The sequence below is a fragment of the Salminus brasiliensis genome, chromosome 1 (genome assembly GCF_030463535.1).
Source record: "Salminus brasiliensis chromosome 1, fSalBra1.hap2, whole genome shotgun sequence".
Classification (NCBI taxonomy): domain Eukaryota; kingdom Metazoa; phylum Chordata; class Actinopteri; order Characiformes; family Bryconidae; genus Salminus; species Salminus brasiliensis.
The window spans coordinates 60,417,983-60,437,349 of record NC_132878.1 but is presented as its reverse complement, the minus strand read 5'-3'; the positions used below and the strand labels follow the sequence as shown (position 1 = coordinate 60,437,349).

At 39.5% G+C, this 19,367-nt stretch overlaps 1 protein-coding gene across 3 annotated transcripts in view; it reads left to right on the top strand.

The window, feature by feature from the left end:
* mboat2b (membrane bound O-acyltransferase domain containing 2b) overlaps window positions 1–19,367 on the top strand; it is a 50,542-nt gene that overhangs the window by 8,333 nt on the left and 22,842 nt on the right. The window contains exon 1 of one of the 3 annotated variants that reach the window (XM_072684555.1): window positions 11,745–11,831. The exons of the other annotated variants lie outside the window; for them this stretch is intronic. Coding sequence (XP_072540656.1) covers window positions 11,757–11,831 — 75 coding nt within the window. The 5' untranslated portion in view covers window positions 11,745–11,756. Of the gene's footprint in view, window positions 1–11,744; window positions 11,832–19,367 lie in introns of those variants that run through there. 3 annotated transcript variants of the gene reach the window in all.

The window sequence follows — 19,367 nt, the reverse complement described above, 5'->3', positions numbered from 1 at the left end:
GAATAGTGGGAATTGTAGTGGATTTAGGAGCATCACTAAGGAGACAGTAGTTATTTTGGCTTCTACCTCCTCCCTTCCCCTCTCTCTCTTTATTATTATTATTATTATTATTATTATACTGTTCTGTAATACTCTTCTGCAAATGCTTTACACTAGATGTAAGAACATGCTGTAAGGATCCAAATGTATTCAACCACGAGAGCATTGGTGAGGTTCGTTATTGAGTTTGGGTAATAACCCCCCTTCAACTCATCCCCAAAGACCACTATAACTCTAAAGAATGCAGTTCTACTGCTCCACTGCTTTAATTTATTAAAATGATTAGATGTTAAGCACGGTTTGATATGATTCTCCTTGTTAAAGCCCCCTTTTAGTCACTCTTCCCCATATTTGCGTCTGTGTATGTTGTGATTTTTGTTACTTTGTCCGAGTAATACACCTCTGCAGCTGCTCGCTGGGTCTAAAATGAGTGTACAAAGTACTGGAGAGTAGTGTTAGTCCTCAGGCATAAATAATTGAGTCTCTTCTATATTGCTGTGAGAAAGCACTTAGTGCTCAATAGGTATTTAATCACCAGGAACTTCAACTTTTCCTTTTCCTTATTGTGTCCAAGAGCAGATGTGTCCTAAACAAAAGGGGATTCATGGGTTAAGTGCAGTGGCAGTTTCTGCAGATGGACCCTGCTGAGCTGTGTGTGCTGGGGCTCTGTGGCCTACAGAACTGACTTGATCTGATAAAAAGACTCCGCTCATTTGCTTGGGTTGTCTGTTTTGAATCTGGAAACGGGATGGAAAATGAGGAGAAGCGGTGTGGACAGTATAATATATAACCAGTAATCTGCTTCGTGTAGTAAATTAAGGCATAATTTATCCAGTAAACTAATTCTCATAACCATAATCAATTATAAACCGTACATAAATGCACTGTGCGTAAGACAAGTTGAAGATCCAGAACTCAAACCGCATGGAACAACTTTTGTAGCTATCTAATGTATCTACATATTATTTGATATATTTGGGCACTGTTATTTAGATCCACTCATGAGCCCAAGGACGCACTGAAATATTGGATCAGTGGCAGTCTTTTGGGTCTTTTGGGTGTGCGTGTAGAGGGGTGATGTTTTCCCCTAAACTGTCCAATTCATTAATCTTACACTAAAGTACAGATCTTTAACACTATTAAGATGATGTTGTATGTGTTATGTCCCACACCATATTTATTATTATTTATTATCACTTCCACACCGTATTTATTATCACTTTAACAGATGCAATATATACACCATACAATCTCAAAACTTTACCAATACTGCCATTTAGTAAACAATTGAAACACTGCCTTTCAGAACTTTATTAATAAGCTAGAACCAGGTGGATGTTGTTTTGAATGAAAAAAAAAAAAAAAAATTAAATGATAATTAAGCTGTGAAAATCTGAATATTCATCTTCAGTGTAATAAACATTATGTTTAGGAATGACAGTTTACTCATTTGCTGTAGAATCATTTGATGTTGCATTGTTACGCTGTATTGTGACAACGCTATTAGTAATGCTACATCATAGGAGGAACAGGATGTGTATGTAACATTTATGCATCGTCATTATCTCTATAAGACACACAGTCTGAATGTCTCTCTGGGCCTCTTTCTAAGATATACATACACATTACATACATTTTATGTATGTATATGTATATATATATGCAGAAATTGCAGAAAAGTATTATTTAGATAATATATTTTATGAATATTATTTTGATATCAAGTGTTAGTTATCGAATGTAGTTGTATGATTGTATTTGTATGGTATGTATTTTGTGTGTGTTTTACTTTTAATTTTTTATTATTCCTTTATTAAAATATTCTCTTTTTTTTAAGGGTAGAAAAAAAACCCAGTTTTACTATAACACACATGTAGTGTAACGTAGAAGGGTGCTGTAGTGTGACTAAAGGTCTTGGTAATACTTCTTGTGAGGACATTCGTCCGGCTTCTGGCTACATGTAATTACTTGGAAAAAAAACGGAACATCCTACGCACGTCGCACTGAGGCATCACTCAGTGTTGCACACGTCATTCACCATGCAGCAAAGCATTTGATTGGTCAGTACTAAAGAGGCGGTGCTTTACATTGCAGCTATTGCAACACATGCAGTTCTCTTCCAATAGTCATGGAAATGGCCATAAAATATCATGAGTCACCGAGGTTGACTTTGCACAACCCTCTAGAGCTACGTTTTGCTGAAAGTTTACCAAGGCCTTAATTAGCACCAGATCGTGAAAGCTCTGATATGCTTCAGTGTGAAGATCGAGAGGAGAAATGTAGCTAGTTGAAACAGTTTAAAATGTGTTATCCTATATTTATTTACATTTTATTTTAATGGCTGTGTATCTCAGAAACAATGAACAAACAAGTGTCTTCTTCTTCGCACAGTGGCACGTTTCAGTCATTTCCTAAAAGTATTGGCAAGTCTGAGCTGAATTCAGTTGAGTTTTGCTGTCTGTTGCTTTAAAGAGAAATTGCTTGTTAGAAATTCAAGCAGGAGACGCTAGGCCTGATGATGATGGTGCATGCTGGAGATTGCAAGTGATGTCATTGTGGTCCTTCCATGTTGATGCTACGTGACATGTAAATGCAGCAGTCTCTGTCTCTTTGACGATGCTTAGCCTACCACCATTGAATAACAGTAAATCTGAGCCAATTACATTCGACACTTAGACTTGCTAGCCTGGAAAAAGGAGCAGAAAAGCCTAGAGAGCAGAAACCACCATGGGGCTCATCCTTCCTGATGTAATGATGTGTTGCGATAGGTCTAGAAAAGTAGCTTTAGTTTAAGTTTGTCATTTTTTGTTGTTGTTTTTGCAAGAAGGGCCTTTGCTAGTAAAATCTGAATTTGAAACTGTACTGGAGGGATAGAGCATCACTTATCCAAACAGTATTCCCTCAATCGCTGTTTTAGTGATTAGGGTGGAAAGTGCTCTATTAACAAATCACTCCAAAATCTGCTGTAGGTGTTACCTGGGTTGAGATCTGGTGACTGTGAAGGTCGTAGCATATGATTTACATGAATTTCACAGTGGGTAGATATGTTTCCACATGGGATAAAGGTGATCAGTCAGCATGACTACGTATCGATTTTCAGTGACCTGTCCCTCAAAGGGAACAAGTGGATACACGTATAGGCCTGACGCAATAACTAATGATCTATTGTTCCAGAAATAACGCCAATAAACAGTATTATTGTCATTTTAAGATTCATGCCATGGATTTAATGACAGAATAACACCTTTTAAAGAGCAATGCAGTTTTAATCAGTAAGAATATTTAGACATTTTCTATCTACAGTTAGAAATCACAGTTCTAAGAAGCACACATTTGCTTCTTAGACACAAAACGCTCCTTAACACAATGCAGCTACGTAAAAAACGCAGTTGGAGAGGACCTTCCCGACAGTTGGCTGTTGCTATTGCGAATGCCTTTGCTTGACAGTGTAAATATAAATGTAACAGCACAATATGGCACATACTTGCAGATAGCGTAACTCGCTGTATAGACCATGAGATGCTGCTATTAAACACAGTCAGAAACCAGCATTTTAAAATATATACTGCAAACCTATTTGACTCGTTCATGTTAATGGCCTCTCCTTGCTCATTTGCCATACGGCCAAAGTGTGCACTGACCAGAGCTGTGGAATGAGGCTTTGAAACCATTACAGTTCATATGGGCTTACTCTTTCAAGCTGTCTGGCTGAAATGGTGCAGTCCTTGGGAAAAATTAGCCTCATTGATGCACTGGTCATTGTGGGCACTGCACTGTTTTCCTACATGATAGATGTTCCAGTCTGCTCACAGACTCTGCCTCACCTCTGACAGAGAGCAGACGAGAGAACAGAATAGCATGACTAGCTGAACTATTAAGGGGGGGTTCATTAGGGCTGCACTATATTGAGAAATAAAGCCTGACATTGCGGTATTTTGTTGTTCTGTGATATGTATTGCGATATTAAAAATGACAGAACATTTCACTAGATTTCTCCAGAAGTCAATGATCCAACATATGGGGTATCATTAGTGTGCTCTGTGTATCGAGTATTGGGCTGGAATAAATGATACAATGCTGAAACTATATTTTGTGCAGCCCTAATGTCACTCCTATGTAAACAAACTAAATAAACACAATAAGAAATGTCAAGGTCATAACGAAATTATCGTGACCGGCCTAGATACAATCCATACAGACAACCCCCCCCCCCCCACACACACACAACATAACACTGCACTCTGTAATAGAGATGTGTGAGTGTGAAGAACCTTTTCAATGTCTAGAGAAATTTCACTTTCTCTTCACCAATAAAAAGGTTCTTCACACACCTACTATCTCTATTAACAACCTGGTTCTTTATGGAACCAAAAGTAGTTCCACGATCACACTGCTGAATAAACCTTTTGAAGCACCTTCATTATTATTAATATTTTTTTAAAAGCATTCAGGCCTCTTGTCTTGATGTCTGCCACATATGCACTCGCCCACTTGTGGAGAACATGGTGGAGATGTTCTGATGTTCTGATGATCTCGCTTCATGTTCACCTCTGTTCATCTCTCTAGAACAGAGTGTCCGAGTTCCTACACCACTGTGCCTTTGTCTCCATTAAGAGGGGTTTCTGCACTAATATCCCTACCTGTGTACCTGTGTCTAGACTGTTCTTGTTGATGCATTCTGATCATGACCTGCATTGACCTTCTCAGTCACCTGATGAACAGCTGCTCTTCTTCGTTTTCTGACGCATCGCACCAATGCTAGGAGGTCCTCTCCATAGATCTACATGCAGAGATCTCTGAATTACTGCTCTGATTGAATTACTGGCCAGTTGAACAGTCTTTGTGACTGAAGCTCCAGCTGCTGTATCCGTGCCTCATTAATGAACCTTCTCTCAAAGTTGATTAGATCTTTCTTCCTTGCCAATCAAGGTCCGCTAAGTCTGCTCCGCATTTCTGTACATTCCACAGAGCGCGGTAGGTAGTTAACCGTTTAAATGTATTATGCAGAGCATCTGAATTCAAGCATCTGCGCTCCTTATGCTCCTCTGCTCGTGTATTCAGGTTTTTCCTTAGTGAAGCGTATATAGACTTCACTTGCTAAAACGAAATCCCCCGGTATTACCGTCTGACCCCGTTAACGTATGTGGCCATGCCATCAGGGTTTTCATTGCCGCGCCCTGAATGTGAACAGACGCTAAGTGAAGAGGTCATTGTGTTTGATTTGAAAGCCTGGAGCTGTGTGGGGGGTGGGCTGCAGGAGCTGTAAGGATTGAGAACATGATCAGTCAGGCTGAGCGTGTCGCATCTGATGGCTGTGAAGATTGATGATTCCTCGCACTGGCTTTAATTCTGCACCATAACCACCTCTTTTATTTTTAGGAGGGCTGTGTCCTAGCAACACGCTTCTCCAGGATTCCCTCAGCTAGTCGAGCCCAGTGAGCACTCCAGCACTTCCCTTGTTGATGAGGAGCTGTAGACTGGAAATATCTGTTGCTTTTTTCCCCACTAAGCTGCGTAAGATGCTAAATTTTTTACAGCTGTTAAGGGTTTCGACAATATGCTGTATATGCAGGATTTTGCAGGAAGTTGTGGTGTTCAGTTCTTCACAAGGTTTCCATTATGTTTTAATTATATGTATATTGGCCACTTTAAGTTGCACCATGTTGCTGACACAGATGTGCAAATGCACACAAGCAGATTGTCCAGTCTCTGTAGAGAAGTACTGCCAATGGAATTGGAGTGTCTGGAGCAGATAAGCATTGAGCTGTGAAGCAGAGGAACCGTGTTCTTTGGCATGATGGACAGTGCTCCATTCAATGAGTTGGGGAGTTGGGGATAAGGTGGAATGGTGATCATCTAAACAAAACGCAATCCTTACAGCAATGCTCCAAAATCTAGTCGAAAGCCTTTTTCCCTGGTCAGTATAGACAGTTACTCCAACTTTTTTTTTTTTTTTACATGCCCTTGATTTCAAAAGAAACTATGCATAAGCAGGTGTCCCAATACTTTTGTCTATATAGTGTATAACAACAGATGATATTTAGTCATCTGAAACGTCTCATAAACTTGACTTACAGTGAGGAAAATAAGTATTTGAACACCCTGCGACTTTGCAAGTTCTACCACTCAGAAATCATGGAGGGGTCTGAAATGTTTATCTTAGGTGCATGTCCACTGTGAGAGACATAATCTAAAAAAAAAATCCGGAAATCACAATGCAAATTTATTTGTGTGTTACTGCTGCAAATAAGTATTTGAACACCTGTGAAAATCAATGTTAATATTTGGTACAGTAGCCTTTGTTTGCAATTACAGAGGTCAAACGTTTCCTGTAGTTTTTCACCAGGTTTGCACACACTGCAGCAGAAATTTGGCCCATTCCTCCACACAGATCTTCTCCAGATCAGCCAGGTTTCTGGGCTGTCGCTGAGAAACACGGAGTTTGAGCTCCCTCCAAAGATTTTCTATAGGGTTTATGTCTGGAGACTGGCAAGGCCACTCCAGAACCTTAATATGCTTCTTACGGAGCCTCTCCATGGTTATCCTGGCTGTATGCTTTGAGTCATTGTCATGTTGAAAGACCCAGCCAAGACCCATCTTCAGTGCTCTAACTGAGGGAAGGAGGTTGTTCCCCAAAATCTTGCAATACATGGCCCCGGTCATCCTCTCCTTAATACAGTGCAGTTGTCCTGTCCCATGTGCAAAAAAACCCCCAAAGCATGATGCTTCCACCCCCATGCTTCACAGTAGGGATGGTGTTTTTGGGATGGTACTCATTATTCTTCGTCCTCCAAACACGGCGAGTGGAATTAAGACCAAAATGTTCTATTTTGGTCTCATCTGACCACAGAACTTTCTCCCATGACTCCTCTGGATCATCCAAATGGTCATGGGCAAACTTAAGACAGGCCTGGACGTGTGCTGATTTAAGCAGGGGAACCTTCCGTGCCATGCATGACTTTAAACTATGACGTCCTAGTGTATTACCCACAGTAACCTTGGAAACAGTGGTGCCAGCTCTCTTCAGGTCATTGACCAGCTCCTCCCGTGTAGTTCTGGGCTGATTCCTGATTCCTGATTCCAGTGGAGTGGAGGTGGACTTTTTAGAGGCGGACTAACAGGTCTTTGAGGGCCAGAATGTTTGCTGATTGGCAGGTGTTCAAATACTTATTTGCAGCAGTAACACACAAATAAATTATTACAAAATCATACATTGTGATTTCTGGATTTTTTTTTTAATTATGTCTCTCACAGTGGACAGATGAACATTTCAGATCCCTCCATGATTTCTAAGTGGGAGAACTTGCAAAGTTGCAGGGTGTTCAAATACTTATTTTCCTCACTGTAGCTTGTGATTTATTTGTTTTTGTCTTTTAATTTTTTTAAAGAAAGGGAAATATTCAACAGTACTGCAAAATATATATTTAGGAAAATTACATTTTCAGAAAGGAAAACTTATTATTATTTGGTGTTTAAAATGGATTTTTACATATGTTGGTTAACTCTGCGACTGAATGCAATGTGTTTCAGAAAATAGAATTTAAAATTTACCTTTTCCTACCAGACCACTCTGAATGACGCCAAATTGCCCAGTGTAGTGGCTCCTGTAAAGACCTGGTTGACATAATAAAGGTTGACGTTCTCCAACGAATACTGGGCCGTTACAAGAGAAGCTACAAAGCTTGTGTTGGCAGACACTGTTTTTACAAGCCTTGAGAAGCATTCTTGCTGAGTGCCCGGCTGTAGGCCGAGTTGTGAGATTTAATAGGCCTTGCGGTTGTCAGCTAGTGCTTCATGCTGCAGTGTTTCTGTGTCACAAACCGGTGACATTTTATGGGCCAGTTCCCTTTGTTTAAGCATTTATTATTTAAAAGGTTAAACTCTTGTCTTTTTCAACAACTTTGAAGCTTCATTTGCTGTTCTGCTACTGCATTGCTGTGCCTGGATTTGATAGGGCTTGTGTTGTGATAGTAATAGTAGATCTATTGTGGCAGTGTTGTATAGTGGGAAATTGTCAAGGGTTTGCTTACACAAAAAATACTAATGCAGCAATACAGATAGTGGGCACTTTGCCAAGCTATCCTGAAACCACAGCCATATTCATTCCACTACTGTCTGAATGTTTCCTGACCTATCCAAGTCCATTGCTGTTTTTGTTCATTAGAGTAAGAAACGACCTGTAGTTTATTTGTCCAATTCTGCATGGTCCTATAAATCTGCTGTAGGAACGTTTGTCTTTTGGCTGGGCAGTTTGTTCTCCAGTCTTACACAAGACTTGTGAAGATGCTTTTTTAGAGATAGAGATATACAGCTAAGTCTTTACTAATGATCTGATTTATTTTATTGTTCAAAAATGATTTGGTAGCTTAGGTTCAGTATGGATACGTGGCTTAAACTATTAAATAATCTTTAAAATTGTTTTTTTTTTTTTAATCTGGTATAACCAATAATTAAAATGTGTGTGATTGGACAGACTGTTCTGTTGCAATCAGAAAATAGTAATCAAGAAGAGCTGACGTTAATGACGTGCAGTAATGTAAGGCACACAGCCAATCAGCAGTCCAGCTTTTAAAATAAATATGCTCAATGGCTCACAGATGCTGATCAGGCTCAACTCAACATGTGTTCAGAGGTACTATTATGCAGTTTTTTATTATTAATATTATTTAATTAATAATTTAGCTAGTTAGTTAGTTCTGAATACCGGAATTGTGACTTCAACACTGACACAAAATTTAATATTGCAACGCCTGATGCGAAAATAATGCAATGAGGAAATAATAAGACACTTCTCATTGGCTGAGAGCCTAATGTTTATTAAATTAAGTACTAAAAAATATTCAGATTGCTCATTATAGCTACTTTTTAATCAAACCAAATAAAATAAGCAAATAAGTGCATGTTTTAAAAAGGACAATTAACAGTGATAAACAATCAATGAAGTCTAACATTCATTATAATGTGTTTTAAGTTTGTTTTAAGTATGAAATGTTGATGGTTTCTCTGAGCATATTTAAGTAATAATATTTAAATATATATTTTATATTTATATTCTGACCATGCCGACCAAGTTAGTCAAATTGGGTTTACAGTGACAATATGTGGTTGTTCTTTAAAAAGCGAGCTATATTGTTGAATTGCTCACCATGCTGTAGTAGAAGTATTAAACTGTACGTATACTGTGCAGCAACACCTCCCCAACCTCCTAGAAATGATGCACTGCCTAGAGCTGCTCAACCACAAAATGTGATTTACCTGCTCCTGAACTAAAACTGCATGGTGGCACCTTTTCTGGCACCTGCAGCATATATATTCCCCTCCTGCTTCGTTCCAGCCTGCTCCACCTTGTGGTCCAGGCTGTGGCAGAGAGGTCAGGGGCAGTGCTCAGGTTCCTCCACTCTGACACAGGATATCAGATGTGTAGGAGCCAGACACAGTCTAGCATCAGACTGTAATTAGAGGCATCAAGAACCATGAATTAAAGAGGACTGCTAGGGCAGGAGAGGGAGCGAGAGCTCATCCCAGCGGTGGAGATAACGTACCTGTCTTCATGGAACCATCACAAGAAATTATGGCAGGTATTTTAGACTTCTAAAATGGTTCAGCAAAATATTGGATTTGTCTAGTTTTCTCCAGATCAGTCTGATCTGCCAAGACATGGCACAAGTCTGGCCTTCCTTGGTTTAGTTCTGGAGCTACAAGGCTAATGTAGCTAACAAATACTAGAAGGCAACAGTCAGTGTTTTTCTGAATCTCTGAAAATCTATACATATACGTACATGGTATGGCTACATGGTACATAGTTGTAGATAGCTATAATTTTTTTTTTAGGTTCTGTTAATGTTGTTTTCCTCTATACTTCTCTGCTTTGCAGCAGCCTCCTTTAAAGCAACGCTCTGTAGCATATGTACCTTAAAATATCAGCTTGAGAATCATATTGCTGCTCCACTGACCTATAATAGGGAGAGTAGTGCCACTTATCAATGCTACTCTGGGCTCAGCATACAAGAAACTGCACTAGGTAACTTTGGTGTAGCCGGCAGGACAACGCCTTTGGGAACCTTGTGCATGTAGGGTTCTCTTTTAGGGGTCTCCTTTAGGGGTGGCTCAAAGCACAAATTACACTTCCTGACTGTAGATGGAGCCCTGGAGCAAGCAATACCAATTCTCACATAATGCTGCTTTAAAGTCTGTAGTAACAAGGAAAGAGCTCAACTAATCACATATTATTACACATTATAGGCTCTTCAAAGTTAAGCCTAAGCATTGATGTAGCTTCACATGGTCTTGGTCTTCTCAAGTGGCTTCATTACAAGCTATCTGGGATGCAGCATTTCCAAAAAATACTCATTTCAATGTTTAGTTTTGGAAATGTTCAAGCATTTAAGCACTTTTGATGGACAGTGTGTATTAGAGTTGTTTTCTTGGACATTCTAAGCTTGAATGTGTATTTGGTGCAGTATATCGGTGTACCTTACAACAGTCTCTTCACAATCTGGATGTTTTTTCCCCCCAAGGTCCTGGTGCAGCGGCTCCCGTGCAGAGCTATAAGACTGGCCTAAGAGACGGAAGCAGAAGTGCAGTTGGCTGGAATGGCAGTTAGACTGGCCTATAAGCCAACTGGGCTTAGTCTGTCTATTTCGAATCACGCCTGGGCCAGCACTCCAAGCTATTGAACTGGATGCAGGGCTGTCTGCTGCTTTGTACTGGTTAGTGTTAAGAGGCATTTAGAAAGACTAAGGATGTAGAAGTGCTGTATTCAGGCACAAAGTGATTAGTTTGCTCCTGCTGCTTTGAAAACAATAGCTTGGATTTCAGCGCAGTATTTTCAAGCATGTAATGTTTTTCTTCCCGTCTTTGACTCCTGCTGGTGGTGTTCTTTCCTGAGCGGTACACATGCTAAGCTGTCAAAACAAAAGAAGGCTGATAAAGGCTTTGATAGCGGGTCTCTCTGCTTTGTCAAAAGAAGCACCCCAGTGTTTCTCAGCACCCTTCCTAACAAGCAGTCACAGAGGAACGGAGAGCATACAAACGTTTGTGGGATGGAAGGAATTTGGGCACCCCTGGTCGAAATGTCTGTTAATGTGAAGAGCCATATATTTATTTATTTGTTGAAAATTTGCACAGTTCTACAATGCACAAATACGACCTTCAGAATCATCAGAAAAAAAAGCGTTCATGCATCCTCACCATCAAATTGTCAGAAGAAACATCTAAACAAGCCTGATTTCTATGGATGTTAGAATAGAATGTTTGGCTAGCTAAAGGCCGCTCAAAAATCTCCCAGACCTAGAAGCCTTCTGCAAATAAGAATGGGTGAAAATCCCATTGTTTTTAGTTTGGTGTTGAAATTATGAAAAATATTAGGCTAGATGCCTAAAATATCTCAAAATAATTTTTTATGGAAAAGATTTTCACACATTTTCATCACTGATGCTTACAGAGGCCCTGCTGCTAGATCTCAGATCTGTTGTGGCGGCACGGGGGGGACTCAATATAAGGCAGGTGGTGCTAATGTTCTGGCTGATCAGTGTAAATTACCTTTTACAAGGTGTTCTAAACATCCATTTGATTGATTCATTTGGTCATTTTGTTGTTTAAGATTTGACCTGGTGGACTTCAGGATTGCACTGGAATGTAGTGCTTCAGACCAGCTTGTCGACAGATGGCTGCTTACATAAACTGCCTGGAGGCCTGGGTGACTTGGCCTGTTGAGCATGACAGCTTCTTCTCCCTTCTCTTGTCTGACCCCCTTGGGTCCCAGAGCGAGGCATTTTACAACTGCGAGATCAGTGAGTTCATTCTGCCCTTAACCCTTAAATGCATCAGTTATCACAAACAATAAAGATAGCATGTTGTAATTTAATAATTGCCACCTAAAGGTTCTTCCAGAATACAATACATTTTTTATAATTTTTTTTATATTACATTTTTTAATAAATATTTTTATTAAAAAGGCCAGTACTGGTATCATTCCAATATCATAACACACTTCTCGGTATAAACTATGTTTGGCTGACCCGAATATGATTTGTTTAGTTCAGCATATTTGGCACTGAATATTCAAAGCTTCTGTTTTTTTGTTTGTTTGTTAGTATTTATTTTATTGTTAGTGTTTTTATTTATTTTTTTAAAAGAAAAGATTAAAAAACATTCAAGAAGTAAAAATAAAAAAACTGCAGGGAATAGCAGGACCTTATGTAGAAAAAAGAATAGTTTATTCACACATTCTGTAAACAACAAACTTAGCTTCAAAAGAAATCTCTATTAAATTATTATGGATTACAAAGAAGCTTAAGCAAACACCAAACAATTGAAAAAAAAAATCAACTGTAAGAAATTTAATAATGGAACCGGAGTAGCACCTATCATAGCAGCGGAGCAGACATTAAAGAAAAACGTTAAGTTCAGTAAAAAAAATAGTACCTTAAACATGTGAACTCTTTCAAATAAAAATAATTATTTTAAATACAGTAATATGAAATTTCATTATTTAACAAGCTAATAGGAGTAGCTTATTGCTGCTAAAATATACAGCAGCACACAAACATTTTAATAAACTTTGAATAAAAATGTTATACATTAAATAAGAGTGGAATAAATGGAACAAAATGGCACACATTCAGCCATTAAAATAGAATCACAAAACACAAAAAAGAACACTTTAAATACAAAACCATTGATAAATTTAACAAAATGGCACACAAATACTTTAAATAGCACTACCCTAAATGCAAAATATAGTACATTTAACAAAATAGCACAGGTTGCACCAGTAGAATTACAGCACAGCTTAAAAAATACAAAAAAAACAACATGTTACTACATATAAATATTATATAATTTTACACAATATCATAGTTCACATTTTCTGGTAAAATTGAGCTTCGTGTTTTGTGAACTATATTTCAAAAGCCAGCTTTGGAAAAAATGCTCTCAGACAGGTTTGATGTGGCCGCTATGCAAAGGCAGTATTTAGCTGCATAAGCTAGTTCGGGGTGGCGAGTAGACCAGACTGGACTTTTGCTGTGTCCTTTATTTATCTCATTTGAATGATTCCTCAAGCTTGTTGTGCCTCCATGATTTGCGAGTTGAATATCACATATTTGGCACACTGCTTTTGTCTTGTCTGCACTCAATTTGAAATGCTTCCAAACAGCTGAGCTTCTCTGCATTTTGCCTCTCTTATGTGTTAGAATGATGTTAGAACGAGGTGGAACTAAGGAAGGAAAAAAAACGAATATCGGAAAACCAAAATTAAAAAATGAATACCTACTTAACGAGCATTCCAGCCCTAGAATTCTGCAACTACTTGCAAATAGTGTGCCTGTATATCACAAGAATAGCAAAACAGTGGTAATAAGGGTTTGTTCAGACAGACAGTTCTGTGTCTTGATGTCTTTAAGGGCAGATTTTCTGCAAATATGTAGAAAAAGCTACATGAAATCTGACTGGTTCAAGCTTCCTTTGTATGTGGATTGTATCTGATACTGATTTGATTTCTGGACATGAGACTCAGTGTTCCAATCAGGTTTCATAGTTTTTGTACCATTTGCCACATCAGTTGCATGTTCTGACATCAAGTTTGATGGTGCATGTTTACAGCTTATGTTTTAAACACTGAGAATTGAAGCATTGACAGACACTTCAGATAAGACTGGCTAATGTGGTCAGCCCAGGATGTAGTCATCACACTCACGTGTGCGTCATTACTTTGGCAATCACAGTCTGACTATACAAATCAGATTTGATCAGTTGATAACCCTATAGTCTAAAAATCACACGTCTGTAATTAATTCTGTCATTTGTTTGGAGATGGCATATCAATATTGATGGGTAATTGTGTCGGACCAATATCTGCAGAAAATGCTGGATTGGATTTTGAAGGGAAAAAAAAAGAATGGATGAGATTCCTGTAACAGATCTAGCCTAAAATACTCTCTCTTGCTGTGTACCGTCATTCAGTTAAAAACAGCTAAAAGGTAAATGTAAAGGTGCACATATTTGTCACTGTACACTGTACAGCGAAATGTGTCCTCCGCATTTAACCCATCTGGTAGTGAACATACACTCACACACACATGTGTTAGGGGCAGTGAGTACACACACACACCCAGAGCGGTGGGCAGCCAACTCCAGCGCCCGGGGAGCAGAGAGGGTAAAGGGCCTTGCTCAAGGGCCCAACAGTGGCAGCTTGCCAAGCCCGGGAATCGAACCCACAACCCTGTTATCGATAGCCCGGGGCTCTAGCCGCTGAACCACCACTGTATTGTATTGCTCATTGTAAAGCTCAGGCAGAGTGGTTTCTAAAGAAAAATACATGCAAGATTTTAATATCGGTATCTTGATTGGAAAGAAAAAGCTATAATAAATTAATAAATGATTTTATAATAAATTAAAAGTAATATAGTCTTTTTAAGTCATTATAAAAACTCGTAAGTTTGTTTGAATGTATAATTTGAGTCAGCATGAAGATATTTAGCTCTGTTTAAAGGTGCCCTGGAGTGGAAAACTGTATTTTCCTGGGCATAATTAAATACTGAGAGTACTCAAACACTGCTGTTGTACAAAATGTACATTCACCCAGCCAGCTAGCAAAAGCCTTTCCAGCCCTGAAGCTGCAGCAGACTCACGAACGCGAGTTGCTATGTGAACCAGGTCTCGTGACTGCGACTGTTTCTGTTCCTGTGCCAGTGTCTGTGGACTCATGCTCGGCACGTGATGAAGTAAAAGCTGGGGAAGTGAGCGTGTATCTGTGCTAGGCTAAAAGCTAGCCGAGTGGCTCTCACCATCTTTTCAGCAGTCCATTTTCCTCGAACAACAAACTGGACAACCCAACCAGTGTTAAACACAGGTCTGTCTCCACATCCCTGATGCACCCGCTGCACACCTGCAGCCATGTCTGTCCATCTGTCGTTGGCCGTATCGAATGTTGTTAGCTGGAGCTGGTGTGTGGTGGTTTTACAGGAGGCAGTTGTTCAGAGAATTTGGACTTAAACTAAGAAGCTCTGTGCATTCATGCATGTCTAAATATCTGTGTAACTGTCACTGCAGTCGGAGGAGGCAAGCACACTCGTATTTGCCCACACACACACATACACACACACACATGCAGGAACACATGCACATGCTGTCTGAGTGTTGCCTCTCTAGGCTTAGGTTACATGGGCAATAAAAAATGAGCATCCCTCGTGGCTTTGTCTCTGGCCACCTGTGAGTGTGTGAAATGTGTCATGGCTCTGCTGTTTCTGCCCCAGGCTCAGCCCTGTGGGTAGGGCCTCATTGGAAACAGCACCAGCTGCCACACTTTTTTGGAAAAGATCTTTTTTTGTAACAATAGAGGGTATGCACATGACGCCATAGCTGGTGGTAATCGCTGCAGCCACGCCCACTGTGTGGCAAAAAGATCAACTGAGTGGCAGCGTTAGCGTTCAGCTGCTGAAACTTGTGCGATTAACTGTACAATCAGGACGTTTCTGGTAACACAGCGATGTCCGTGGATCATTGGTTCTTTGGTAATTCGGATGGATTGCTGTCAAGTCCAACTGCTTTTAACTAGAGCAGATAGTGGCTTGTTTCATTCCCAGTCTGGCTGTTTCCCCTAATAAATGCAGAATGTTTTGCCACCCAGTCCGACTAAAGGGGGCGTGTTCCGACCGGAACGTCAGTGCATACCCTCTATATGTATGTTCTGAGAGCCTGTTACTCTTGTTTAATTTTAAAATCATTAAATCCCACTGATATATTGATAATATAATCGCATAATAATGCTTTTTTTTTTTTAAGAGCGATGAACTTTTCAGCATGTTTTTGAAAAAACATTTAACCTGAAGTAACCTGAAGTATCAGGTTTTAGTAGGTAGTATTATCGTGACAGACCTACTTGAGCCTCTATAGGATTCAACTGCAATACAGCAATACAATACAGCCGTATTGTGAAGTAGGCGTTCGGGCTGAATTTTGCATTATTAATTATTTATTATTATTATTATTATTATTATTATTATTAGGTTGTTCTCTGATGTATAAATGTGTATGTATGTGTATGTATATGTAAGTATGTGATTGTGGTTGAGGTGCTTACTTGCAGTTTTAGAAACCTTTTTACAACCCTGTTATTTTGAATGAAACACTGCTTTTTCTTTTATGGTGGGCTACTGGGAAAAAAACTGATGAGCTTTGCCTTTAGTGGCTGGATTACGTCACTGCAAACTGACTAAAAGTAACAGTACCACCAGATTCTCCTGACTAGGCTAGCAGGATTGTCACTAGTGTGCTGGGAGTGTGTGAATTTTGGGGGTGTAAATAAAATCAAGCCAGTTTTGGAATTGTTCTGCATCTCTGTTTTGGTAATGCTGGATTTTCTTTTTAATAAAGAGACAACAGTGTTTACGCTTTATTGTACACTTAATGGACACAAGTATCGGGACACCTGCTTATTCATAGTTTCCTCTGAAATCAAGGGTATTAAAGAGTTTATCCTGCTTTGGATTTGGAGTACCTGTCTCTGCTGCCCAGGGAAGGCTTTCTTTATCTATATTTTGGAGCACTGCTGTGAGGATTTAATTGCATTCAGTAACAATGTAAAATGTTGGTGTGGCGCAACAGATAACACCACTACCTGCCACTGAGTTACAACACCATGTGGGAGACCAGGGTTCGATTCCCGGTCTGGGTGACTATGCTGCGCTACACCAATAAGAGTCCTTGGGCAAGACTCCTAACACTACATTGGCCCTTCTCTGTAATATGAATAACCTTGTATGTCGCTCCGGATAAGAGCGTCTGCTAAATGCCATAAATGTAAATGTAACAAGTAGGATTATCACAGCCTCACCTCAGCCCTAACTCCTCCCAAAAGCATTAGATGGTGCACCATCATTCTAGGGGAGGGATCCTCTGTCATTATATGCCAATATGTTTGTTTGTCTATATGTTTATGTGAGTCCTATTCTATTGTCAATACTTCTCTACAGGGATTAGACAAGGTGTTGGTGTGTGTGTGCGTGCATTTGCACATCTGTGTCAGCAGAGTAGCTGAATGCATTCATTAGAAGGGGTGTCCATAGGTATTTGGACATAAAGTGTATGTCACTTTCATGTACCGACCTCTGCTTGTTAAACTATGCCAAGATAAATACAGAACTCCTTTAAACTGCTGCACTCACAATATGTAGCACAGTATTTAGGTTGTGTTTATAAAATCCTCAGTAATGGACAATCAAAATCGACATGTTAGTGAGCCAGTGCTTATTATTGACCAATGTGTTCCTGTAGATGCATCAAGACCTGCACGTGAACCCAAACAAGGTTCACTACATTACAGGACAGGTCATTACAATAATGTCAGCCTCGTATGACATCTAACGGACGATTACAGTCAGAATCATGCAGACAGACTTTTTTTTTAATGTAATGTGGTTTATGAATTTCAAATGACACATGCAAATTAGGAAAAAAAAGTGCAGTAGCTTGACTTTTCTTAATAATGGTTAAACACTGCAGAAATTCTTGTTGAAGTATGCGCAGAAGTGTTACCGTGGAGCTATTTCTCTTTATTTCTCTTTATCTCTTAGCGTCTTTTTTCCCTTTTTTCATTACAGCTGCAAAATTGTAATGTTTTCCACACTGCTTTATTATTGCACAAATAATTTATGTTTTTTTTCTTTTTGGTTAAGAGTGTCCAGTTTAAAGCACTGTTGTAGCGGGTTATGGTCACGGGAATTGTGCACACGTTGGGCACTGACTGGTTGGTGGATGTTGTTGGTACAATCTGAATGGCTCAGATGCTTCCTAACAAGCACGTGAACGAGCTGGCCTTGTGCATTCAACAGACAGGCCTGGGGGGAACGTTTAAGTCTGTTTATCCTCTAAGGATTCATCTCTGGAATGTTTCATTTCAGACACTTGAACATTAAGAGCAGCCCCACTGGTTTGATTTGCACTGTATCTCTGCTTGAGAGTTCATTTTAACATGATGGCTGTGTGGTTTGTGTTTGGTATTTTTACAGTCAGGGAATGGAGCAATTCTCTTGCTCTTATTTTTACAGTCCATGTGTTTTCAGTTCTCATTTGTAGAACATTAAAAAGGCAGATAAATGTTATATTTTTTGATGAATTCACTGAGGACTGATGGCTGTAAGACGTGCCGGAGAGTTTATTGTCATGGTCACTGCCTCATATCTCCAAAATAGCAACTTGGCTACAGGCCATAGGAGGAGGGAAAAGCCTTCTCAACTTTCAACTGAAGGCTTTGTAAAAAGAGTTGAAGTCATTTTGGAGCGTTTCTGTTGATCCATTCATCATGAAATTATACAATATAAAAAAAACAAAGAGTAAAAGAAATGACCTTGATGATGTTGTAGAGCGACTAAAGGCTTGTTACTTTCCTTCCTCTTGGTCTGCAGATGAGTAGATTTATTTTCTTGTGTATGCTAATCATTTTAAACTGTGTTTGTAGTCGATGCGCTGTATTATTTTAGAGGTATTATTTTCAGCCAGGCTAACTGTTAACCAAGCAGAAAGGCCGAGTTGGTAATGGTGCGATACCACATTTTCCTTTGTGCTAATAATCTAAAATACAAAAACAGATAACTTTATGGACCTCCACCCGACAGCAGTCCAGCCCTGCTCATTCATGCTGAAATTGTCAGCAGTTACCTGGGCTGTTTTTTAGTTGAGGTACAATATGAGGCAGCCAGTCAGAGCAGAAATCATTTACATATTTTAGCTTTAAAGGCAGAGTAGCAATCGCAAACAGCCTGTTTGGTTATAAGCGATAAAGAGAGGTTCGGAAATGACATGTAAATCATGCAGGTTTGTGCATAAAACCCCAGAAATGTTGAACGTACAAAAAAATATCTGATTATGGATCTTTTAAAACCTTCTTTTACATGAGCTTTACATTTTTAGGCCAGATTTGTTACAGGATTCAATTGGATTGGTTCTTTGTTCTTTGAGCTGATCTCTGATCAATACCTATATACTGTCCCTAGCTAGATGCACCGGCTGTGTGTGATAAAGCTAAGTCCGTTTGATTAGCAGGACTTCTGCAGGTTCTGCTTGGTTATGTGAAGGAGGTCTTGTGTGCAATTGCAGCTGCTGTTTTGGGTTTTTTTGTGAGGAAAATGCCTTCTGTCTTTTGAACTTAATTGGAGGTCTGGTGTTACAGTATCTTGCAAGCATTGTTTACATTACTCTTTCTCTGTCTCCCCCTTCTTCCATTTGCTAGGCTACATATAACCCGGGGGCTGTACATCATGCTGCCAAGAATCTCCCATAATGCTCTTGCCCTGTTCTGTGGGCCTAGCTGGGCTGTGTGAGGGATG